Raw genomic sequence first — 26,198 nt, 5'->3', positions numbered from 1 at the left:
CTCAGTACTAAGTTCTACTGAGTTGAAAGGGGCTCACTCCCAGTAAAGTGCAGTCTAAGTTAGCAGATTGCATAAGATGTTGCTATTTGCTTTCTCTCTTACCTTCTTTTTCCAGCTTAGATGGAACTAAAGGTTTGCCAGATTTCCTTTTCCATTTCCTCCTGCTGAAAGTATCGTCGTCTTCATCTGTAGAAACATCTTCAGGAAAATCATCTTGCGGAAACGTCCCTGATGTGAAAGAATGTGTGAGTGAGAGTTGTCCCAAAGCAAGCAGTATTTTGAAGATCCTTCACCTACACTGGCAAAGATCAATTCAGGTGTGGATCTTTTGCCATTATTTTACACGTCAAACAAATTAAGTTCTTTGTTTAAAGAGTAGGGGAAGACATTATCTCATTTATCCAAACTGAAAAGCAGGGATGGGGCAACCTGCGGCCCTTGGCCTCACTTTGGAAGCCCTCTGAAGGCAATCAGTTCAGATCTCTGGCAAGAGTGATCTGTCCCTTCCCTGGCAGGCTGCTGGGTGGGGAGGAGGTGGGGGAGCGGAAAGACAAGGGGGTGGTGCTGGCCACTTCTTGCTCTAGTTCCATGTACTGCAAGCATGTGGTCCTGGACAATTTGCCCCCGTGGGAATGTGGTTCCTGTAAAGCATCAGGTACTGTAATCTGATTTTCCAACTGGCTATGCTGTGAATTGGAAAATCATGGATACTATTCCTTCCAAGATAAATGAACTCAGGTAAACGCCCCATAAAAAATGAAGCTTTTCCCAAGCTTACAAATCTAACCCAATTATACTATTTCCCCATCCGCTACTGTAGAATTCTTCATGGAAACAAAATTGAAGCAAGATGTTGCTGAAGGCTTACCTTCTGCAAGGTCTTGAAACCTGGAAAATAAATGGAAAGAAGTTGTGTTGTTTCAGCCACACAAACACAAAGAAGTACAACACAATGAGGTGCTTGCATTTATTGGGGTGAAAAAACAGAGATAAATGGCTAGGCTTGGAGTCCAAGATCAGGAAAGAAAGGGGGTCCTCAAGCAAGTCAGAATTTCTTTCAATGGAACTTACTTTTTAACCACTTTGTAGAGTCTCTTTCTGTTAAAAGTCGGCGTGTTTTTTCTGCTGGCCAATTCAAACAGTGTGTCGCCAACTGTTTTATAATCAAACTATCAAATAAAAAGAAATGCATCATTTAGCCCAGAGTTGCTCATTTTGTTATCATGACACCATCCTAAAATGTACTCATTTTCCGTGACTCTCCCACACGGGAAACCTCACTGAATCTACCTGACCAGCTCCTACAAGTCCATATGCTTCTTTGTCCACCAGTCCAAGTCCACTCATACTCCCACCGCAACCCTTCAGCTCAGACTGGAGGTTATTAATCTATAGCAGTCAGGTCTTCCATTTAGAAATCCCAGTAGAATCAAGAACCACACCTCAGGAAACCCAGAGCCTTGATGGTTTACAGCAGGGGTGTTAAATCTCTTTCAGCCCGAATGCCTAATTTAATTTTGGAGACGCTCTCGGTGGGGGGGGGGGGGTGTTTCACATTCCAGTGGTGGTGGGGATCAAAGTCAAAAGGGGTGGGGCTGAAAATACCACCATACCTTTTAGCATGGGGGAAAAACTGCACAAAAGCCGTGAAACCACCAAGTGATTGGTGGTTGGGGGAAAGGGAGTGTGGCCATATGGGGAATCCCAGAGGGCCAAATTGGGACCCCAAGTGGGGCAGATCAGGTTCTGCACCCCTGGTTTACAGGCCAATACATGTAAAACTGCCCAAGAAACATTGGTGTCTCAGATCTTGCAGTCTGAGAAACAGCAATTTACTCTATGCTTAAAACAAACATTACAGTATGGTATTTGCCAATGTCCAAAGAAAAACTCCCACCGACTAGTTTAATATTAACTTGGAGGAGTTCAAGAGACAGAGGGCTACGTAGCTTATCAGGTTTAACAAGGAAATTGCTGGCGTTCAAATCCTACACAAATTAGTGTCGTGCCAAAGATAAGACCTACCTGGAGAACAGGCCCAATGTTATCTTCTGCATCTTCAAAAAGATTATCTTGTGCCTCAGAGCCTGGTGAAAGTTTGCTTGGCAAGCCCCTGCCTGCACCCAAAAGAAAGAGCACATTTAACAAGTATTCTGAAGACCTGGGTAACAGAGCACTCAAGGCAGAACACAGAAGAGACTTAATGGAGATCAATGAGGCCAACATTCCACACAAAAGAAGGAGAGACACGGCTTGCTACAAATGGTTTCACGTTCCAACAACGATATAAAACCATGTCCATTTAAATTTATATTTGAAGTGACCCACACATACACACACAATAAAACTTATCAACATGCAACCAGCCACGGCAGAGGAAGATAGAAAACTCTGTATGGCAGATACAAGAAATATAAAATCCTCTATTAGGTCATTTAACCAATGACCCCCCTCCTGCAGGCCCACTGGAAGAAGGAGGTCTCTAGTGGCCATCTAGAAGCAAGAAGGTCCTGCTTCTTCTTTGTTTAGGCCAGCCTTCCCCAACCTGGTGCCCTCCAGATGCACTGGACTACAACTCTCATAATCTCCAGCCAATGGTCATGCTGAGGAGGATAGGCTTTGCAGTCCAACACATCTGGAGGGGATCAGGTTGGGGAAGGCTAGTCCAGGTTATGACTAAGGCATAACTCTAAGCAAAGCCACCACAGATTAACTCAGTGCAGAGCAGGGGAAGAGAACGGGAACTGAAATGGAAGAAGGCAGTCTCTTTGGAAAAACTGGACAGAGGCCTTCGAACGCAAGAGAGCCAGACTGAATCAGATCAAAGGTCCATCTAGTCCAGCATTCTGTTCGCACAGTGGCTGACTTCACACCTTTGGAACTCTCACAAGAAGGACATGAGTGCAATAGCACCCTCCTGCTCATGTTCCTCAGTAACTGGTATAGAGAGGCACACTGCCTCTGATACTGCAGGTAACATAGACCCGTCACGACTAGTAGCCATTGATAGCTTTGTCTTCCACGAACCTGTCTAATCTCCCGTTAAAGCTATTCAAGTTGGTGGCAATCACTACATCTTTTGATAACCTTCTTGGAGCCAAGACCAACATCTTTAACTGCATTTGGAAAACAAATTGGGAGTCAGTGCACATCCTTCAGCACAGGTGTTCCCATCAGCTCACCTTCGCTGTGGGCTGCCACAATTTGAGCTAACTGTTTGAGGAGTCTTCAAAGGCAGCTCTAGGCAGAATGCCCAACAGTAATCCACCTAGGGGTTCCCAGAACAAGCATCACAGTGGCCAGTGCCCTTACCTCTGGCCATCAGCTTTTCCACATCATCACTCCATTCATCATCTTCTGATAACTCTTCATCACCGCCGGCTCTCAGTTCTTTCATTAAATCTTCTATGGCAAATGGGGACTGATCCACAATGGTTTCAAAGATACCACGGACTACAGCTTGCAGCACAAGACGGCTGTACGTTGAAGGGGAAGGGGGGAACAAGAGCATCAAAAAATTGCAAATGTATGGGTTCCCTTTTTAGTCTTTCATGAGAGAGGTGTTGATAATCGCAGGAGTTCTATGTATTTAACTGAAAATAAAGGAACCACCAACAGTCACTCCCATGAATTTTTAACGAAGAGTCAAACATTTTTTATTCATCCAATGAACTTTGGATTCATCCAATTCTTTCTCTAATGTTCTGAATGCTGTAGTAGCAGCATCTGGAGGATCAAGAACTGGTTTTCTTATTACCAGTACAAAGAAACTGATGTGGTTCCCATAGTTACACACTCTTTCATTTTCAGGCGCACAAAAGAAAGCTAGCCTTTCCTAGCCTTGAACATGCCACTGTCACCCTCTCAGCAGCCTATGTTTCATTTTTCTCTGCAAGACTATTCAGATGACATTTATTTAAAAAAAACCCCACCGGCAACCCTTTAACTCCCAGAGCCAACCTAAGTAGCAAATTCCAGCTATTGAACGTACTCCTTGGTCTTGGCAACGATTTTGCAGAAGGGTTCAATAAACTTGAGATTCTGGTCTGCTGTGAGCTGTAAGAATAAAATACATAGGTTAGTTCAACATCAACCTGGCCCATCCATTCTACTAGCCATTGGCTTCTGGGGAAGAGTCATGAGGGTAAATCAGCGGGGGGAAAGGCAGCTTACAACTGCAGCATAATTATGTATGCCACAACTAAATTCACAGAAGGGAAATCCTCTCTTGTCCCCCGCCCCCGCTCCCCCAAAGACCGAAAATACTGGCAGATGCAGGCTGTTGAAAGGGTTAGAACTGGTATCTAGTGTGGAACAGCAGAAATATAGGGTTGTATCCAACAGTGCTTTTCCACCAGCAGAATGGACACCACTGGCAGATCAAATTCCCCCTCCACCTTCACCCCACCCCCCAATCTGCTCCAGAGGGTTGGGAAGCCACCCAGAGCAGATTTGGGGACCATGCAGGGGTAGGAGGGGACGGGAAACTCCCATTGTGTGAGCAGATATCTGTGCGCATTATGTTGGATTTAGCCCATGATGAGAAATTTGAGAAGATACAGTGTGTGTTTATGAATTATTACAACATCACTACAGGAAATGCTGTCAGAATTTTGAGCAGTTGTTAACATTACACATGACAGTTATTCCAGCATCAGCTGGTGTTTATATTATGTACTTATATTATGTACTATTATGATTATTATGTACTATGTTGAACCTTTTGGATATAGCTTGTCAATTCTAGAACAGCCTTCCCCAACCTGGTCCCCTCCAGATGTGTTGGAGTACAACCCCCATCATTCCCCAGCCAGGATGGCCATCTGAAGTTGGAGACCAACACATCTGGAGGGCACCAGGTTGGGGAAAGCTTTTCGGGAACACTTGCGCTCCCTCTGCAAGATGGAAACTATTGTAAGTGCTAGTGCTTTCTGCTTTGTTCAAACATGGCATTTTTATTTTATTTTACAGATTACCAACAGCCATAAAAAGGTTGAGCAGATTTGTAATTCACAAGGTGCTCCAAGGGGAGGATTTGGTTATATTATTTGTGTAGCATGCAATCTGTTTGAGGATGATATAGCACTACATCAGTCCCCGACCTAAGCAAAAGTAACCACACACACAAAATAAATAAACTAGACTTTAGAATCCTTCTGTGGCAAAGACATGACTGTGCTGGTTTTAAACATATTTTGGAGGGAAGACTTGCAATATAGCGCAGCAATATGCAATTATTTTGCGTCCTACCTCTTTAGCCCCAACTTTAGCCAGCTCTTCCAGATAGATGTCAATAAAATGCAATTTTATCCCAATGGCAGCATTGCTGTCTGGGTGAATAACCTCCTTCATTAACATGTTCAGAAATGGCTCAGTAAAACTGGAAAAAGAAAAAAAAAGGTAGGGGGAGAAACATGTTCCATTCAGCTGGCTTATAATGACAGTTTATCCATTCTAGAAGAGTGTCCAGTGCTTCTCAGAGAGAAAACAGTCTGAGATGAGATTTCTCACCAGTGCACACTCTCTGAACAAATCCTCTGAGAAAACCCTGTTTTAATACTGTAATATATTTAAAATGCCATTACATTTAGTTTCAAATATGCTGACCCAGCAGGAGTTGCGCAATTCTAAATCACATTACAAGGGCTCCAGAAAAGCTTTCCCCAACCTGGTGCCCTCCAGATGTGTTGATGTACAACTACAAATGGCCATGCTGGCTAGGGGATGATGGGAGTTGTACTCCAACACATCTGAAGGGGACCAGGTGGGGGAAGGCTGTTCTAGGATTCTACGCTAAGCCTCCATGTTGCACAACTGCAAAACCTAAAATGTTCAGCTGGGACAAATTATGTAAGCCAAGCAAATATGCACACATTTGTTTACTTGGCATGATGGACGCAACTTGCATGGTTCTACAGTTTGGTTGCAATTTTATTTATTTGACTTGTACCCCACCTTTCTACTAAAAATGGCACTTAAGGTTGCTTACGATCACTAATAAAACTTGATAAAAACAGTAATAAAACAAATACATTAAGCACAATTAAAAAACAGCCTCCAGCCCAACAGACTTGCGTATACACCAAAGGCCTGCTTGAATAAAGTGGCCTTTGCTTGCTGGGGGAAGGATAGCAGAGAGGGAGCAAACCTAGCATCTTCTTTGATATGGAAAGAGTCAAAGTAGATACATGGGTTCCTTAGGGGAGCAAAATAGAGTTCTATAGATAAGAGATTAAGCAGACCTGGTTCATAGGTAACAGTGGCAAATCGTGGGTTAACTATTAATTAGTAATTAGGTTAACTGTGGGTTGTTTAACCCATGATTAATATACAGTGTCCAGGATCAGATGTCATGTAGCGACTCCCAATCAACCCAATCAGGAGTTGAATACTCAAAATGGCCATGGAACACACCCGGCACGCACTGAAGCAAATCATGGGTGAATCAATTAACCCATGATTTGCTGCTGTTATATGTGAACCAGGTCTTTAATTGCCCATGTTTTGTTGTTGGGTTGTTGGTTAACTCCGGCACACAAAACAACTCAGGAATGCCCTTTCCTGGGCTGTTAACTGAAAGAGGAAACCATGAGTGCGGAGGCAGTGTGCTCATCACTTCAACTGTCCACAGCAATTCCTGGGTTAAACAACCTAGAAATTATAGTGTGATGTGCAAATGTGGTCACTGTGTACATTTTGCATGTTCTCTTTTTTTTTACCTGTAGAGGTAAATCTTCCCATTTACTGTATTTTTCACCGCTAGCACCCACAAAAGTCTGTGAGGTTAGGTATGGCAACAGAGACCTGCTCAATTTGGTCTTTTACCTTCCAGTGTTGCACATTTTTTGTTTTGCTCTGACTCTGGCCCAGTGCCACCCGCACACAAAGAAAGTAGCAAGGAAAAATGAAATGCCCATGACTGATACATAGAAGTAAAGCCTGATCATTGGTCTGGGCAGGCCTGGGCAGACCAGTGCAGTTTATTTTCATCCATGTTTAGTAGGCAGCGTGTAAACATTTCTGTCTGAGAAATGATCCAATAGGTTCTTCATTTACATAGAAAATCCTCATTTAACTCAGTGTATCAGGTACAAGTCACTGATTTAGGAATTAACTGTAGGACTAACATGCTTCTATCCAGATTATTTAATATTAACCTAGTTAGGGAAGTTTAGTAGTTATACATTTTTAAAAAAAATCATCAGTTTCTATCCACCTGGTCTGAAGAGTCCACAGTCTTCTCTAGTCTCCAACTGTAGCAGGCATTGCTCACAAATATGACCATTAGTGATCTAAGTAGAATTTGAGCGTTCCTGGATTCTGCAGCTTGCCATCTTCCACTCAGTCATGACATTACATTTCTAGACTCTTAGGTGGCAATCCTGTATACAGTTACTCCCAGTTTAAGTCCCTTTGAACGCAATGGGATTTACATCTGAGTAGAAATACATAGGTTTTCTCTTTTAGGGTGCATCCTATGCATGTTTAGAAAGTAAAAAGTCCTACAATTCCCAGCATACCCCAGCCAGCTATGGCTGGCTGGGGCATGCTGGGAATTGTAGGACTTTTTTTCTGCCTGAATATGCATAGGATTGTGCTTTTAATATCCTGCAGTGGTTTTACTGTTATACTTTGGTTGGGGAAGCCTGGGTTCAAATACATTCTCCCCCACTAAGCTAACTGAATTACTCTGGGCCAGTCTCTCTCTCTCTCTCTCTCTCTCTCAGTCTAACCTACCACACAGAGTTGGTGTGAGGAAATGCAGGATGTAAATATGAGAGATTTAAAAATATATAAAAGTACAAATGCTGAAATCTAATACTGAGGCTGCAGTTCTATGCACACTTACTTAGCAGTAAACTTCAGTAAACTAATTATAAATATAGTGCCATCTCATTTATTTGTATGCTGGTTTTAAGTTGCGTTGTTTTAAGCTGTGTTGTTTTATTGTAGGATTTTTAAAGAACTGTTTTTAGTTCAAAGTTGTTTTTAGATATATGTTGTTTGGATATATTGTCCGTATGCTTTTATGTAAATGGTTTTTAAACTTTGTATACTGTATTGTAATGTTTTAACTTTTGTAAATCGGCCCAAGAGCTTCAGCTATGGGGCGGTATAAAAATGTAATAAATAACAATTTCTCAGTAACATGCAAAAGTATGGGATTTAAGGTAAGTTAACGGCATAATTCTATCAATGTTTACACAGAATTAAGTCCCCACTCTGTTGAATAGGACTTACTCTCAGGTAAGTGTGCATAGGGTTGCAGCCTCAGGAGTTCCACGCACACAAAAAAGACCTGCACAAAAATACATACAAAGAAAGTGTGCACAAGATAGGCTTTTGTTATGGGGCCCATAACATCTATCAGAGATAGCTAAGGATATTTCATTGGTAGCTCACCAATGGATCCAGCTGGGCAAGAGCAGTTTCTCTCTCTCACACACAGACAAATATCTCCACATGCTACCCTAAGGTGTCACCTACCTTTCATTCCATCCATTTCTTTTCAGTACTTCAAAGGACTGCCTTAGCACCATGCGAATCAGCTAGGTTAGAAAAGATGCAATTCATCTCAATTTCTCAAGTCACAAGGGTGTTTGCAAAATAAATCACCGAGTTTGTCCCAGACAGACAGACATCTGAACCAACGGCTCAATCCTATACATGTCTACTCAGCATTAAGACCCACTGTGTTGAATGGGACTTACTAGGGAGTAAGGGTATATAGGATTGTAGCCTAAGTATTTTTAATCTGATTATCTTTCTATTAGAGCTCCTCCACATGAGAGAGGGACCCCAATTTGGCCAGGTGCCCCCTTGCATGGAGGCGCCTGGCCAAATGCCTGTCAATCTCTTTCCATGCTGGCCTAATGTGCAGAAGTGTTTCTGAAGAGGGTGATGGGGGGAGGGGGGAGCCACAGTGAAACATCAGCAATAGGGCAGTGGGGCTCCTACAGCTCCTATCACTCAATTTTTCAAGACAGGGGAGTTGTCTGTGAAGCTCTGTGAAGTTACACAAGAAAATGTGGTGGGATTACAAAACTCAAGTGTCAACTTGCATTTCCTACGCAACAAAACAGACAAAATACCAGAGTTTCTCCATACTGCTTAAATTAACACAATAGTAAAACTTCATTAAGCAGGAAAGATTTGTGTCCCAGTCTTAAAGTATTATGCACAAGGACGTTCCACTGATGTCAATGGGATGTGCTTGCGGTTAGAACAGATGTATACTGTTATACAGTCACATGGTACAACCTTGCTTTTCATCACAACTGCAACATTTCATAAGTTAGGTGTTAGATCTCCTTCAACGTATCTGAATGTGCTCCCACACAAACACTGCCTGCAGAAAGCTAGCTGAACTTCACACTCAGAAATATCATGTACCTTTGCTGAGACTGTACCACTTCAGAAGGTAGGCCTGGGAATGACACCTACATTCTCATACATGTACAGGGCAAACTAGTATGTCAGGGATAAGAAACTAGCCTGTCATGGCCTTATGTGCCCCATTTTTGGAATGGGAAAACATTCAAATGTATGGTTTTCACAACTACAGCCTGAAATCCCAGTTCCAGGAGGGTGGAACCATGTACCTCTTCTAGGGATGTTGGAGAAATCTGGAATCAAATGGGCTCAGATTTCTATGAATCCAACCTGTGGACTCCACAGCAGACCAGCTTTTCCTGAGTCGCACAGATTCAGCAAACTTGCAGAGCGATTTTTTTAAAAAAACTTTTCCAGAATGTTACTCAAATTTTGTTGTAGAAAAATACGTAAAATTAAAAAAACACCACTGGCTGAAAATGGGCATTTCCTCCATAGTCTAAAGCATGAAAAGCATTTGGGGGGGATTTGCACATTTCTGCAAGCACAAATTTGTGCAAATTTGGGAAATTGGGAAAAATGCAATTCTGCCAATGAGTGGACAACGGAATGAAAGGCAGCTGATAATCTGCGAAACACAGACCTAACGGATTTTACAAAATCCATACACCCCTAACATCTTCTGAACATGTCCACCTGTTCTCATGTTTAGGATCAGGGCATGGAACCTCAGGCCCAGGGCTTTAGGGCTTAGAACATCAATATATATTTTAGCTTGAAAGCTAGTAAAAACTCTGGAAGCCTTTAAGGAGCAAATATCACACAGAAACTTAGCCGATACTATCATGATCACTGGCTCCATTCAGACATCAAGTTAAGGAACCTTAACTATGATTCGACAGCCCTTTGGGGGCATTCTCCCCTCATGCAATTACAATTGCCTGACGGGCAGAGCAGGGCCCTGACCCCACATGTGGTGGGGAGATCTGAGGCAGGCAGACTGCTTAACACACGCGGGATCCCCATAGAATTTAGAACTCTGCGTGACCAAGACTTTAAATCACACAGGAAGCCTAAATGCATAGAGCAGACATTAACTTCAGACATCAATACACGGATGGGGTGGGGAGACCAGCAAAGAAGTGATAGTGGGGTTGGTTTCACAGGCATGGTCTTGCTCTTCCCCTCATGGGATTATAATGTCATAAGGGGAGAACAGCCAAAAAGGCTGTGAACTGACAAGCTATGGTTCGAGATTGGTTGCCAAACCAGAATCAGAAACCATTGTTTGAAATGGATTTGCAAACTATAGTTTGGCGAGATGCCTGAATTGACAGTCATCACACCATATCTAGAGGTTGCTGCATCATGGAGATGGGACTGAACCTGAGTGCTGAGAGCAGGGAAAACCAAAAGCAGGTAAGTAGCTCTAAACCATTATTTGCCACTGGAAAGTCAGACCATGATTTGCGTTCTTACTTATGTTTAGTACAAACCATGGCTTGGCATGATATCTGAACTGACCCACTATCAGATATTCCTTAATCTCACAGCAACCATAGGAACAACTTTTGTGCCCCCAATGTTGTAGAAGGCCTCACTAAACAAAATCAACATAATCAAACTATGGGTACTTTCAACAACCTCTTGATGTTAACAGTGGTAAATATCCAGCAAAGTAAAGCTACGTTGTCAGCAGTGATATGGGTTTCCAGCTGCCCTAAATTGATGGAGATTTGATTTAGTATGTTTATTTAATTTATATTTAGGAAAAAAACCTTTAAAAAGTATGTTCATTTTACAATCTGTATAAATCTATAAAATACAAACTCCTTCCAATAACTGAAGAAAGTTGAAAAGAAATATTTGCTTATAAAAAAACCCTAATAAGGTGCATTTAGCATGGCTTAAATGTTATACTGAATTCAAAACTTTGCTTTAAAATATTTTTTACTGGAATACTAAGATAACAACACAAAAGCATACATCACCCTTATTTTATTTAGATTTTAAGGGGGGAAATGAAGATACTGAAAACAATTATTTTCATTCATGATGTTTCTAATCCATTTTAATTAAATGAATTTCTAGAAGTGGAACAATAGTATTCCCAAGGAACAATTTAGTAGTGGAAAGGTTTCCACCACACCCCACTGATTAAGGGACTGCTCTGTCCTTTTAAACAGTAGTATAAGAGCTCGCTTTTACCATGTAAAATTTATCCAGGCGCAGTCTGTCTATTCCATTCCATTCACGGTTCATGGTTTGCCAGAAGGTCTGAATGAACAAGTGCCCTGCAGTGAAATAGCAAAGGTAATTTTCAAATCCCATTATCAGTTCTGTTAAACGTAGATAGTAGTCCACCTCAAACATTTTTACTACACCTTTTGTAAGTGAAGAGGAAAAAATACTGTTTGAGCTTCCCAACAGCAGGGACATCCAAGGAAGCAAAAGTCATGAGTATCTGTAGCATACAGTAGGGCAAGCTTTTTTTCTGAAGAGGGTGGCATTCCCTCAGGGGTACACTGTGTCCAGCTGCATCCCAGTGCTGACTGGGACCAGAACCAAAGGCCCTCGCGTAACCTTCCTCAGCCTGGTGCCCTCAGGACGTGCTGGACTACAGCTCCCACAATTCCCAGCCAGCATAGCCATCGGGCCACTTCTTTAAGGTTACCATACAAAGGAAATCAAGGAACTTCAGTTTGAACTATGGGTTGTATCCAGTGGTGTTGTTCCATTGACAAGCAGCTCCAGCCACAGAACAGGGGGGACAATTTCTCCTCCCCGCTGCAGCCCCCCACCCCACTGCACCCTCAAAATATGATTCGGAGGGCTGGAAAACCCTCTGGAGCAGAGTTTTGGGTGATGAGGAAGGCTGCAGGAGGGAGAAGAGAGGGAGAAGGTTCCACGCAGAGGTAGGCAATATGGTGCTCACGTGCATGATTGTGTCCCCTTGGCACCCGCTGAGGTGTCCTACCCCTCTCACCTTTAGTTTTTTTCTTTAGTTAAAAACTTTTCTTACCACTGGGAATGCTTCCTAGCAAAGTGAGGGCCTCCAGCTGCTGCCATCTTTATTTCCTATGAATGCTTCGAGGCCACATGTGGAGCTCAGAGACATTCTTAGCAAATGAAGATGGTGGGAAGCTGCAGGAAAGTGAGCCAGAAGGTGGGTAGGGAGAGCAGGAAGAAGCCAGCTGGGAGAAACCAGGAGCAAGGGGGGGTTGGGTGAAGGTTTTGTGCTTGTGTGAGTTAATGGAAAAGGAGAGAGAGAAAAGGGATTTGGGAGGCACCCTGAAAAAGTGTGTGTGTTTTGTGAAAAGAGAGCAAGAAAATGTGTGGGTATCTATAGATACATGATGTGCACGTGTGTGCGTATGAGGGAAAGAGTCTATAGGTGGTGATCCCGGGTGCATGTGAAAGAGAGAGATGGGGGAAAATGAGTTGGCAGGACGGCGGGGAGAGAAAGAGAGTTTGCCTTCTGTGAAATAGGGTTTTGTTGGTGCTGAAAACTGTGCATTTAAATGAGATGTTCAGGGTCTTGGGGCTCAGATTGCATTTCTGCCTTGTACCCAAGCCTTTTGGGCTCTGCTTGTCCTTTGTGACTAGCCACGCCTCCAAGGCAGCCATTTTGTGGTGACGCCAAGGACAAATTGCCAAATGTGCCCACAGACCCAAAAAGGTTGCTTACCCCTGTGCTGGTGAATACGCACTATCGTGACATTGGATTTAGCCCAATGGGAGAAGTTATGCCTCCCTGCTCTCAGTAGATGGAGGGAGCAGAAAGACTACAAGGGGTGGCATTAGAAAGTCAACAAGTTCACTCCATTTCTCAAGGCTTAATCCTCCACATCTATTCAGATGGAGGTGATGTGTGGCTTTACCAGCCAATAGTACAAGGATCAATTCACAAGTTCCTAGAGTGGTGCGACTGTAGCTGAAAATTGCTTCTGTGTATCTGCAAGAATGGCTGAATGGTCATTCCATACGTATCAGCTGGATTCTGTAGCTAAGTTAAAATGCCAGCACTGATGGCCTCTCTAGGAAGTAGAATTAAACAGAAAAATTTCACCCTTAAACTATTTGAGTCCTTTGCTTGTTGTCTGATATGCAGGCCTGCATCAAACAATAGCTGTCCAAACTCTGCTTTGGAATGATATGAGCTATACACTTGGTCTACTTGGAACACCAGGTCAAAGATCTCGTGGACATCAAATTCTGTCTTTTTTTTAATGTGTCTACATGTATAACATAAAACAGCCTTGGCTGGAAACTGCCCCACATAGGGGAAAAAAAAAAAAATGACTTACGAGCATCCATATTCTCAATTACATGAACAAGCTGTGATATGTTGTTTGATAACTCCTCCTAAAAAAAGGAAAGTGTTTTTTTTAGCATTCACTGCTGCAAATCTAAATTCCCTTTCATTTTCAGAAAATGCCCCCTCCAGAAACCTGAAATCACTCTCTAAATTCCCATAAATATAAAAAGCCATTTGGAGACTTGGCAAAATTTAAGCACCAATAAGGCCAAAACATTATCTCCACTACAACTGAACTTGTTGAAATTAGATACAAGAACATCCTGAAATAGCAGACAGATGAACATTCAAAGACATTAAACACCAGCTGTGTGGAAAGACAACTCTTTTACATTCAACAGCAGAGTATGTGATAAACAGAGACTGACATTACAAATCTGCATTTAAACTCAAGGAGCACTGATCTACATTCGTTCCAGGGCATAGTCTGAAGGCAGATGAGGCAGCCGCCTTGTTGAAGCTAAGCAGGTTTGGGTCTGGTCAGTGCTTGGAAGGGAGATCACTTGGGAACAACATGTAGCCACCTTGAGTTCCACAATGGAAGAAAGATGGGGTATAAATGAAATAATACATTACACATGCACCTCAAAATTCAACACCTAGAAATACAGAAGCCTAGTCTTCAAACGGCATAGTCTATTGAACTTGGGGGTTCATGAGGAAGTTTGTATTCCTCAGCCTTACTTCCACGTATAAAATGATAATTTTCTGACCTGTTGTGAGAATGCACAAAGTGGCATAACCAAGCACTCTGCATGCTAAGAAGTGCTTGATGATAGAAGTATCCTCATTATTATTCTGATAACCGATAAATTATGAAGACATGAGTTTGAAATATGTATGCATCCCCTTGACTGTGGATTATTAGTAACTGGAGCACACATTTCACATGCCAATACTTGATTCAATGCTACATTAAGTTGGCTATAAACTATTAAAAGAGAGCGATTCTTATTTTATTTTGCAAGCTCATAATTGTAAAAGTGATTTAAAAAACATTTTCATTGTAATTTTACTTTAAGATATTTCCAGTGCAATCATTCATGTATATTCAGAATAAGGACCTGTTGAGTTCAATGTGAGTTATTCCCAGGTAAGCGTGCATAGTATTACAGCTTTTGTCAGACAAATTCTTGTGTTCTTATATTCTCCTAATAAATTAAAAAAAGGGGGGAAGTGGGGAGAGAGAAAAAGCTAATGCCGTAGAGGCTTTAATAGTCAAATCTATTTGCATCAGGTTGGAATCCTATGGCCATTTACATAAAAGAAAGCATAATTAAGGCTGAAGTTCTATAGCTTTCAGCCACGTGAACGACATCTCAACTCCATGTATGTCTACTCAGAAGTAAGCCCCTTTGCAATAACTTTCAGATACGCAAAGTACAGCTCAGTTCTAAAATATACAGGTATTTAAAGTTTAAAGTTTAAATGCTGTTAAATTTCTGTCATCTCTGATCACTTATTGGAGATCAGAGGGGGTTCTCCTGCACTGTGCTGAAGAAAAGCTGTCTTTCTTAGGAGATATGAGCTGGAATTTCGCATCAGTGATCAGAGATGAGAGTGGAGGTTTCCTACACAGGGCTGGAGAGAGAAGGACTTGGGCATGTTCAAGAAGCTCATGGTCTGGATAGGGAATCTCTGCAGGCTGTATTCAGCCCACAGGCCTCTCATCCCTCTCCAATACTTCTTTGAAATATGTCCCATTAAACAAAATGGGATTTATTTTCAAATAGACATGCATAGGATTGGGCTGCACATACACATACGGAGAACTGTATCCACAGGTACTGAATTAGATCCAAGATCTGCCTTCCAGGGATAGGAGGGCTCCATGCACAGAAGGTTCTTCTGCACAGAGAGAGGGATCCCCCTCTCTCTGCCCAATACCACAAGTCATCCCATTCACCAGAGTCCCCCCCCCCCCAACCTTTGGCATACAATTTTCAGGGGGCTTCCATGAGGAGAAAGGGGCAGATTTTAAACGGTTAATAGCAAATATACAAACATATTTTCTAAATTTTCCCTTCAATGGGGTCTTAGATTAATTCAAATCTGAAATACTTAAATTATGTTCAATAATAACATAACAATTTACAGCACCTTGGGGCTCTATTATTCCACCACCAAGACACCACCTTCAAAAACATTCTAACATGGGCTGTTTTGACATACCTGCAGCAGGGGTTTATCCTGCATCCACATGCAGTAAAATAGTCCTTTCCATATTTTTAATAGCTCTTCTTGGCTAAAGCTACCTGAAGCATCAAAAGGAAACTGTGCATTAGAGAAAGGGGAAAAGCTTTCATGTTTGTCCTACAACAGCCCCTGCCCATACGGGCAATTATACATCTGTCTGCCCCAGAATAACATATGGTCCAAACAGACCAATACTCCTTTCACTTTTCACATTTGTCTCCCAAAGTGAACAAGGTCTACCACGATCAGAGCCTTCTCCTCATGTCCCGATGTCAATATGCCCCTCAGCCTCACGCCTGCCCATTCATGCCGTTACTTCGGGCGAGGGTCTGCCCAGAGACGTCTCCCTCCTCGCCGCTCAGCCTGGATCCATGGCATGACACGCTGCTTTGCCCCCACGAGCACCACGTGCGTCTCCCTGGATCTTACCCGCCGGACTCTGGGTCCTGAGAGTGATGTAGCCGCGCAGCTTTTTCAGCGCCCGGTCTCGAATCCGCTTCTCGTTCGCGGCCAGCCTCTGAGCGAACTGGATCTCGGGAGGCTGCGCGGCGGAGGCGACAGCGGCGGGAGCCATGGTCCACCATGAACCATCTCCTCCTTGCGGAACAGAGCGCGCCGCCCCGGGTGGGCTGAGCACGGACGGCCTGCCGAACGCTTGCGGATGACGTCACAGGCACTCCTCCGTCGCCAACATTCTAGGTAACCAATTCGGTGCTTTAAAAACAGCAAGGAGGGGGCGGGGCCGAGGGCGGAAGTTGGCGGCGCGCGGGGTTTGGAAGCTTTCCCGGGCGAGGAGCAGCGGGTTCCGTTCTGGCTGCGAACCATAACTCTGCTCTGCCAAGATGCAACTCGATTTTCTTTTTCTTTCTTATATATTTTCCTTATTTATTTGCTGCCCGCGTTATAGTCAAGTTCTCAGGGCGGCTTGGACAAAAATAAAAGCAAATTAAAAATACATAGATGAAGCAGCCCAACAGTAAACATATAAAAGCATCATGTTGGGCACGTTTACGCAGAAGTAAACGTCCAGTGCTCCCAAGGTAGTGTGCGTAGGGCTGCAGTCTTGACTCCATTGCTCTGGGTTGCATGTATATATGTGCGTTCAGCTGGTTTGAGAATCGTCAACTAGCGCAGGAAGAATCTATTCATGTTCCCGTCCAGAATGCGTCTCGTTCAGTCTTCCATGCATTTATCATCCTTCATAATGAGTTGCTTTAATTTTCTCAGCCATCTCTCCCCAATTCCAGTATATTCTGAGCTATATTATTGCAGTGATAGCAGCATCTCCCCTGCCCTCAATAGAAGCAAAGTCATGGCTCTTCCAATCCTGTGTCGGGGAAAAAATATTTGTTTTGTTTAAAAATATTTCAGAAATTGCCCTGACAATATCTTCAGCACTAGAATGGGAGACATATACTGTCCAATATTATTATTGGGTGGGAGTGTAGCACAGTGATAGCACAGTATCAGGGTTAGGAAGGAATCTTGACAAACTCTGGAGAGCTGCTGCCAGTCAGTGTTGACAATACTGGGGTAGATGGACCAGTGGTCTGACAGAGTATAAGTCACCTTCCCATGTTTCTATTATCCCCATATTGCAGATGGGTGGGGTGAACCTAAAAGGTATTATGCCCATATAGCTGGGAGTGGGGGACTGAGGCCGAGGAAGAGTGGCTTAGGAAAGCCTTGCAAAGTTGTCCAGGGTATTCCCCAACTTGGAGCCCTCCAGATGTTTTGGACTACAACCCCCATCATCTCTGACCATTGGCCATGCTGGCTGGGGCTGATGGGAGCTGGTCTAAAATATCTGGTGAACACAAGTTGGCAAAGGCCTTGTAATGTAGTCCACTGCTAGCATCCACATATCATGGATCTGGGGAAGGGGCTGAGAAATAGTACTTTATGACAAGTCTGTAATGTAATCCACTATTAAGATCCCTATATCGAATATTGGGGTGGAGATTGCAGCAATCCTCTATGATGATTTCCAGATTTCAGATCCAGGCTGAGACTGATCCATAGCAGATGCAACAAGTATTTAGTAATAAAGTTTTTTAAAAGTGCAGCTCCTGATCTTTATTGGCAAAGCACAATGTCACAGGGTCAGTCCAAGACATTTTGCTGCCGAAGGCAAAGGACAAGATGATGCCTTACCCCACATACAGAAGCTGGCTGGACTGGCAGTTAACATTCAATGCTAGTGATGGAACAGAATTCTCCACCACACCTGAGGGCAGTAAGCTAGCTTAGAGGGCACAGGACAGACCCAAAGTCAATGCTCAGTGGGACGCAGACATATTGTGTGCGCCATTCACTCCCATGCAGACATATTGAGCTATGGCTATTCTTTAATGGTATAAAGAAGATATCCCCTATCAAATCCAACAAAGAGGCTTGAGGCACCTTAAAATCTAGCAATGTTATTCTGGCATTTCATCAGATGAAGTGGACAGTGTCCGTGAAAGCTTATGCCAGAATAAACGTCAGGCTTTAAGGTGCCACAAGCCTCTTTGTCGTTGTTGCTGCAACAGACTAATACGGTTTGTTGTTGTTGTGGTTGTTGTTGTTCAGTCGTTAAGTCGTGTCCGACTCTTCGTGACCCCATGGACCATAGCACACCAGGCCTTCCTGTCCTGCACTCTCTCCCGGAGCGTGCTCAAGTTCATATTCATTGCATCTGTGATGCTATCTAGCCATCTCATCCTCTGCCGTCCCCTTCTCCTTTTGCCTTCAGTCTTTCCCAGCATCAGGGTCTTTTCCAGAGAGTTTTCTCTTCGCATTAGGTGGCCAAAATATTTCAGCTTCAGCTTCAGTATCTGTCCTTCCAATGAGCACTCAGGGTTGATTTCCTTTCGGATGGACTGATTTGACCTCCTTGCAGTCCAGGGGACTCGTAAGAGTCTTCTCCAGCACCACAGTTCGAAAGCATCAATTCTTCGGCACTCAACCTTCCTTAAAGTCCAGCTCTCACAGCCATACATTACTACTGGGAAAACCATAGCTTTGATTAGACGGACCTTTGTCGGCAAGGTGATGTCTCTGCTTCTTACTATGCTGTCTAGGTTGGCCATAGCTTTCCTCCCAAGGAGCAAGCATCTTTTAATTTCATGGCTACAGTCACCGTCTGCGGTGATCTTGGAGCCCAAGAAAGTAAAATCTGTCACTGCTTCCATTTCTTCCCGTTCTATATGCCAGGAAGTGATAGGGCCAGATGCCATGATCTTCGTTTTTTTAATGTTGAGTTTCAAACCAGCTTTTGCACTCTCCTCTTTCACCCTCAACAACAGGCTCTTGAGATCCTCTTCGCTTTCTGCCATTAGGGTGGTATCGTCTACATATCGGAGGTTGTTGATAATTCTCCCAGCAATCTTAATTCCGACCTCTGATTCATCCAACCCGGCATTTCTCATGATGTACTCTGCATTTAAATTAAATAAGCAGGGTGACAATATGCAGCCTTGTCGTACTCCTTTCCCAATTTTGAACCACTCGGTTGTTCCATGTCTGGTTCTTACTGTTGCTTCTTGACCCTCGTACAGGCTTCTCAGGAGACAGGTAAGGTGGTCTGGTACTCCCATCACTTTAAGAATTTGCCACAGTTTGTTGTGATCCACACAATCAAAGGCTTTAGCGTAGTCAATGAAGCAGAAATAGACGTTTTTCTGGAATTCTCTTGCTTTCTCCATGATGCAGCGAATGTTGGCGATTTGATCTCTAGTTTCTCTGCCTCTTCGAAACCCAGCTTGGACTTCCGGTAGTTCTCCGTTCACATACTGCTGAAGCCTAGCTTGTAGGATTTTGAGCATCACCTTGCTGGCATGTGAAATGAGCGCAATTGTGCAGTAGTTTGAACACTCTTTGGCGTTGCCCTTCTTTGGAATTGGAATGTAAACTGACCTTTTCCAGTCTTGCGGCCACTGTTGAGTGTTCCAAATTTGTTGACATATTGAATGCAGCACTTTAACAGCATCATCTTTTAGGATTTTAAATAGCTCAGCTGGAATACTGTCATCTTCGCTAGCTTTGTTGTTAGTAATGCTTCCTAAGGCCCACTTGACTTCACTCTCTAGGATGTCTGGCTCAGGTTCAGTGACCGCACTATCATGGCTATCAGGGACATTCAGATCTTTCCTGTATAGTTCTTCTGTGTATTCTTTCCACCTCTTCTTAATCTCATCTGCATCTGTTAGGTCCCTGCCTTCTTTGTCCTTTATCATGCCCGTCTTTGCACAAAACGTTCCCTTGAGATCTCCGATTTTCTTGAAGAGATCTCTAGTCTTTCCCATTCTGTTGTTTTCCTCGATTTCTTTGCATTGTTCATTTAAGAAGGCCTTCTTGTCTCTCCTTGCTATTCTCTGGAACTCTGCATTCAGTTGGATATATCTTCCCCTTTCTCCCTTGCTTTTCGCTTCCCTTCTTTCCTCAGCTACTCGTAATGCCTCATCAGACAGCCACTTTGCTTTCTTGCATTTCTTTTTCTTTGGGATGGGTTTAATTGCTGCCTCCTGAACAATGTTACGGACCTCCATCCATAGTTCCTCAGGCACTCTATCAGGTCTAATCCCTTAAATCTATTTCTCACCTCCACTGTATATTCATAAGGGATATGATTTAGGTCATACCTGAATGGTTTAGTGGTTTTCCCTACGTTCTTCAATTTAAGCCGAAATTTTGCAACAAGAAGCTCATGATCTGAGCCACAGTCAGCTCCAGGTCTTGTTTTGACTGACTGTATAGAGCTTCTCCATCTTTGGCTGCAAAGGACATAATCAATCTGATTTCGATATTGACCATCTGGTGATGTCCAAGATGGACTGATTTGACCTCCTTGCAGTCCAGGGGACTCGTAGCATCAATTCTTCTGCGCTCAGCCTTCCTTACCCATGGCTCTACAACAGCCTTCCCAACCTGGCGCCCTCCAGATGCGTTGGACTACATCTGGAGGGCGCCAGGTGGGGGGAAGCGGCGCTACATTCATCTCGGCGGCTTCTCAGCCGACCTTCCTATGCACAGAATCGGCTTTTAACCATCGAGACTGGAACGGACAGAGCGACCCCGTTTTAACGGCATAGAGAATGAGAATAACCCATAGAGAATCCTGACCAATGTCAGCTTTCAAATTCAGGCTGTGTGTGACTCTACCCCCGCCCCCAATCGCTGGCCGAATATCACGTGGTGTGGATGGCGAAGAGGCGGGGCCGTACAGCGTTCTCTCCCCGACGCTCGTCGGCTGGCGCGGCTATGAAGCGCGGTAGTGGCGGCAGCGCGTGCTGCTCGGCGGGGGGGCGGCAGGTAGCGCGACGCCACTGGCGTTATTATTGCCCCCCCCCCGCGGTTGATGCGATGCTCGAGACGAAGGCGAAGCCTTTTCCGTCGCGCGGGGAGAAGCGGCTCGGTCCGCTGTCATGTTGTATGGAAACAGCCGCTTTAGGCACCAGGGGTCAGGCTTGGGTGCCGCCTGCTGGCAGCGGGCCGTTTCTCTCATGAGGCGGGTTTCCCTCCGTGCTCGCCTCCCCCCCCCCCCCGGCAAGTGAGCATAGGGGGCTTCGCTTTCCCTTGGGCTGCCCGATGGAAAGAAATACGGATGCGGTGGATCTTTAAAACACCCCCCGCCCCGCCCCCGAAAAGAACCCAGGGACGTCCTCAGCTGTGTGGCCGTGTGGAGGATGACTACATTGGAAGAGCACGCTATTAAAATAAGGAACGTGGCGGCCTTCTGGGGCCAAAAGGCTAGTAGCCACCCTTCTGCCTCCCCGCCCCCGAAATACAGGGTGCCTGCCACAGGCGAAGCAGAGACCAGCTGCTCTACATAGAGTGGCCGTAGAGCAAATAGCTTAGGCGAAAGCACTGGAAACATGGGATGAAATTAGGGGTTTCCAGGTTTCTTTTTGACTTGAACTTCTCACCTAATCTGTCATCCAGACCAGAGAGATAATGAGCTGGTTCGCATGGTTACTGTGTGTTAAACAAGCCGGTGATCGTGTGAACCGGCCCAGTGGCTTACAATAGCCCTGGAATGTAGACTTGTTCTGTACTTGGACACGGTGTGCCAGTTCGCATGTCACAGAATCCAGCGTGGGTTAATTAACTTGTGGGGCTTTGTGATGTGTGCCGTGAATGTGGCTTACTGTGATGTGCAAACTGAGTCAGTGCATTGCTAGGTTTGGGCAGATGGTCCCTTGACCCTAAATCTATTTGCCACAGAGCCCTCAGTGTCCATTGGTGCCCATAGATTTTTTTTTCTCAGCTTAATTGCTGTGCTGGGTGGGAGGGGGGAGATTTTCAAGGGAGATTGCAGCTGGGGAAGGAAGGGTTAATTCCTTCCTACATGCTGCAACATCCCCCGAATGGCAATTAAGCTGAGGAAAGATTTTCCCCTTGGTTTGGGATGATCTGGTCAAGATAGAAATTAATTGAAGAATGTATTTTATTTGAGATGATTTGGATGAAAAAGTAATTGGCTGGCTTTTGCTTCCTGTGAAATTTAAATAAATCTTAGTAATTATTTCTAAATTTGCATATGTCGGTATAAGTTAGCATATATAGATTTCTGCATGGGCCCTGAATCTTTTAGGTGCTTAGCAATGCCCACAGGTTATAAATACGAGGAGTAAAACAAATCTAGGGCTGTAATATTTACAGGGCAATCCCTCTTTCCTGAGAGTAAGTCCCATTGAATTCAGTGTTATTTAATTCAGAATAGACATGTAGAGGATTGCACATCTATAGGATGGCTGGCTGCGGCATGCTGCCCCATTAGTTGTAGGTCTTTGTTCTTTCTAAACATGCATAAGATTGTGCCCTTAATCCATTGAGGGTGCAATCCTGTGGAGATTGTCATCAGCCTCCAACTTGGAGGCTGATGAATATCTGATGCAGGGTGGCCAGAGCATGGAAGGTGATCTTCGCCTCCATCCTCTGGCTGTCCTGCATTTTTGGCTAGACAGGTGAATACACTTGTCTAGCTGGGGAGCTTCGGAACAGGAGGTGGGGAGGCCGCACGGTACAGAGGAAGCTTCATAACATGGCTTCTGTGGTCTCCTCACCACCCCCTTTTCGCCAACTCCGTGCTCTGTTTCCAAGCACGGAGCTATAGCCGGCACGGAGAGAACGGCATCAGCTATGACGGGGCAAGAAGGGCGGTTTCTGGGAACCGAGGACGGAGCCCTGGCTCCAACCTTGGTTCCCAGAAACTAACAAATCCTATGGCCCTCTAGACAGTGCCTAGTGGCCATAGGATTGCTTCCTGAACCTATAATCCTATACCCATTTACCTGAGAAAAAACTCCACTGAAGGCAGTGGGACTCACTCACTTCTTAGTAAGACATGAATAGGATCGCACTGTTAAAAAAAAACTTTTGCTCCCAGTTAAAGGAGCAGCAGATTTTTTTTAAAAAGGTACATGATTTTCAATGCAACGATTTTAAAACTGTCAGAAGAAGCATCCCCTTCTCTGTCACACAGCAGATAATGCCTCATCTAAGATAGTATCTACTGTGATACATGAATGAACATCTAAAAACAAAAGTACAGTTTATTCTTCAGAACAGTTCTTTTATTTTTCTGTAAATCTATGCAGATTTAATCTATTAATTAGTTTAAATTCATAGGATTAATCAAGTGACATTTTTTTAATTGGGTGACAGCCCTAAAAACACACACCCCTACACTCTTAGTAAGGGTGACATAACATAGCTGAATACCATTTTGCACTTAGTTATTTTAAAATGTAGCAATTTTTAAAAACTCAGGCCGATTCCTCTTCAGAGCAAAATAGAGTGGATTATGATCTTTCCATGTTCAGTAAGATTGTTGATCTCGTACCTTTAAAATGCACAGTATTTTTAGGATGCAATCTTATCCATGCTTACCTAGAAATATGTCCCATTTAATAAAGGGAGAACTTCCAAGTTAAAATACATAGAATTTGACTGTAAAATAATTACTTTGTCCTCTCAAAGATGCTTCACTAGTTTGGGCTTCTAATAACTTGCAGATCTGTGAATATATGAGAATAATTTGATGCCAAACTTGGCATATATCGTTTATGCAACATCTAACTGTTTCACAAAGTTACAAATATCCTATATGGAAGAGATGTAGGAATTTACATGCATCCTGTGTGTAGATCATAATGCTTGTGTTTGGATATAATAAGCATTATGTGAACAAGTCTCAGGCTCATCACTCACCTGTCCTGTAGTATAGCTGCAAGGAGGAAATTGGAAGCTTTTGCTTCTCCTTTTAACTAAGCACAGTTTAGCGCTATGCCTAAGTCCAGACAAACTATGGTTAGTCTTAACTGTGATTTACTGAAACAAGCCAACTAGAAAGTTGGGTTTATGAAGCTGACTTGCATCAATAAACCATAGTTGAGATTAACCACTGTTTAGATTTGGACGTAATACTAAATTGTGGTTAATGGAAAATGGAAGCAAAAATTCCCAATCTTCTTGTGGCTGTTCCGGAAAGGAGGGAGGAACATATGAGCCTGAAGTGCATTCACCGAATGCTGAACCATAATTTAGCATTACATTCAAGGCAGACGAATATGTCACAATTGCTCGTTGATTTTTCATTACATCTGCAGTATATGAACTGAGAAGGCAGATTGGCTGTTCTTTCCTACCAGAAATAAAGGGTACAGGCAGCAGTAAAGTTGCCCGTGCAAAACATAGTATGTCTAAACAGAAAGCCTTCTTGGCTTGGTTCAGATAAATCACTCTTGGTTTAATAAACCATGGTTTATTAGACCAAGAATGCCTTTCACATTAATAATTCAGTATTTCTGGGGTTTCTTAAACCACAATTTCTCATAACATCCAACTTGGGTTAAAGTGTAGTTTAACATAATCCCAATAAATAAAACAAAAAATGAACGGATTTATAAGCTCATAATTGTGCATGGGATTGTGGCCAATCTGTTTTAAGTATAATTAGAATACTAACTGCCAAGGGAGTGCATTGCAAAGTAAAAAGTAACATGAACGTTTAGGTAAAAAGACTTTTGTTATTGCTCTGTTGCAGAAAGCTGAGACACAAGGGGAATTTGTTAAAGTCAGAAAAAGAGCTTTGGAGAGGCTGACGACTGAAGTGATGCAAATGCATGACATTTTGCCCAAAATACTAAATGGTGATGTCTTAGAGAGCTTTCAGAAATTAGATTCTGTTGAAACAAGTGAGTTCTGCTATATTAACCACAAGCATTAATGCTATCAAAACAGCTTAGAACAAAGAGCCTAAGTTGTAGTGGTGGTGGTGATGAATATTCTTTTTGAAGTAGCTGCAAAACCAGGACAACTGATGGCCAAGTTAAATATAATACACAACCATGTATAATGACCCCTTGATGTTCCCTTTTTTGCTCAAGAAAAAGCCTTGGTGGTGTGTGTGTGAGTGTGATGAGGAATGTGAAGTGTCAGGGAGGCAAGGGAGTGCCTAAAGTTTAGGTAAAGCTTACTGGGCCGGATGGATCTCTGTCCCAATCTTCCCCAGGATATCAGCTTGAGGTGTGGAGGTAATTTGGAGTGGAGAAATGGCAGATATGGAAAGGGTTAAACAACCCCTCCCCACACGCACACTGCTTTTTTTGCTGCCCGTCAAGTTTAAATGTTTTCATGACAGAAACAAAGCTTAATTACCTAGGTGCATTTTAAAGAATCATAATGTTGGATGGGTCTCACAGGTAATCTAGTCTACCCCCTGCCAGTGCTGGAAACCTGCTCATGCAGCATACCTGATAGGTGATCAGCTAGCCTCTGCTTGAAAACCTCTAATGAAAGAGAGTCCACCACCTTCCGAGGCAGTGTATTCCACTGATGAACAGTTTGTACCATCAGGAACTTCTTCCGAATGTTTAGCCAAAATCCCCTTTCTTGCAATTTGAAGCCATTGGTTTGGCTCCTAATCTCTGGAGCAACATACAACAAATTTGCTTCATCCTCTATATCAGGGATGGGCAGAAAGTAGATCTGGATCTGATGGTAGCTCTCTGAGTGATATGTAGTAGATCTGTAAGGATTCCTGCTTTCCAATTGTTTAACAGAGGTTGCATCAAAATCAACCCCCCCCCCCCATGTATAACTCTGAAATAAAGAAAGCTTGGGGTAACCAGGAGTGTATTTTTGTGTGGAAGGACTGTGAGCTCCATTCAGTTCTGGTACTCAAAACAAATTCTTGGGTTCATAATTCTTTTAATTCTAAGTACACATCTTTTGCACCAGACTCTGATTGGTGGAACTCAGGGTTCTAGTAAAAAATAAAGTAAATTCTACAAGCCTGAAGTATCTGCTCAGCCCTGCTTTTTGTGACTCTTTTTCACATATTTGAAGATGGCTGTCATATTACCTC

General features: G+C 43.4%; 2 protein-coding genes across 14 annotated transcripts in view; one reads left to right on the top strand and one right to left on the bottom strand.

The window, feature by feature from the left end:
* Positions 1-16,493, bottom strand: part of RRP1B (ribosomal RNA processing 1B) — a 30,407-nt gene extending 13,914 nt beyond the window's left edge. For 4 of the 5 annotated variants that reach the window (XR_014789125.1, XM_084843851.1, XM_084843854.1 and 1 more), the window contains exons 1-12: positions 16,277-16,493; positions 15,824-15,906; positions 13,641-13,698; positions 11,542-11,627; positions 8,488-8,549; positions 5,251-5,380; positions 3,992-4,056; positions 3,313-3,476; positions 2,026-2,117; positions 1,072-1,169; positions 869-888; positions 103-228 (exon numbers count right to left, since the gene is read on the bottom strand). Coding sequence is in view for 4 of the 5 variants with exons in the window: in XM_084843851.1 (XP_084699977.1) it covers positions 103-228; positions 869-888; positions 1,072-1,169; positions 2,026-2,117; positions 3,313-3,476; positions 3,992-4,056; positions 5,251-5,380; positions 8,488-8,549; positions 11,542-11,627; positions 13,641-13,698; positions 15,824-15,906; positions 16,277-16,421 (1,129 nt within the window). In the remaining variant the exon portion in view is untranslated. The remainder of the gene's footprint in view (positions 1-102; positions 229-868; positions 889-1,071; positions 1,170-2,025; positions 2,118-3,312; positions 3,477-3,991; positions 4,057-5,250; positions 5,381-8,487; positions 8,550-11,541; positions 11,628-13,640; positions 13,699-15,823; positions 15,907-16,276) is intronic. The other variant, XM_084843855.1, reaches the window with a different exon arrangement.
* A 4,548-nt stretch (positions 16,494-21,041) lies between these two features.
* The window catches only part of HSF2BP (heat shock transcription factor 2 binding protein), an 81,138-nt gene continuing 75,981 nt past the window's right edge, over positions 21,042-26,198 (top strand). For 5 of the 9 annotated variants that reach the window (XM_084843844.1, XM_084843842.1, XM_084843847.1 and 2 more), the window contains exons 1-2: positions 21,042-21,139; positions 24,876-25,026. In XM_084843844.1, the coding sequence (XP_084699970.1) occupies positions 21,089-21,139; positions 24,876-25,026 (202 nt within the window). In that variant the 5' untranslated portion in view covers positions 21,042-21,088. Of the gene's footprint in view, positions 21,577-24,875; positions 25,027-26,198 lie in introns of all 9 variants that reach the window. The other 4 variants (XM_084843849.1, XM_084843848.1, XM_084843843.1 and 1 more) reach the window with 4 other exon arrangements.

Source organism: Heloderma suspectum, chromosome 3 (assembly GCF_057233095.1).
Source record: "Heloderma suspectum isolate Gila_16-S chromosome 3, 16-S_ref, whole genome shotgun sequence".
In the NCBI taxonomy this organism is placed as follows: Eukaryota; Metazoa; Chordata; class Lepidosauria; order Squamata; family Helodermatidae; genus Heloderma; species Heloderma suspectum.
The sequence above is the reverse complement of the archived record's forward strand: the minus strand, read 5'-3'. Positions and strand labels throughout refer to the sequence as shown.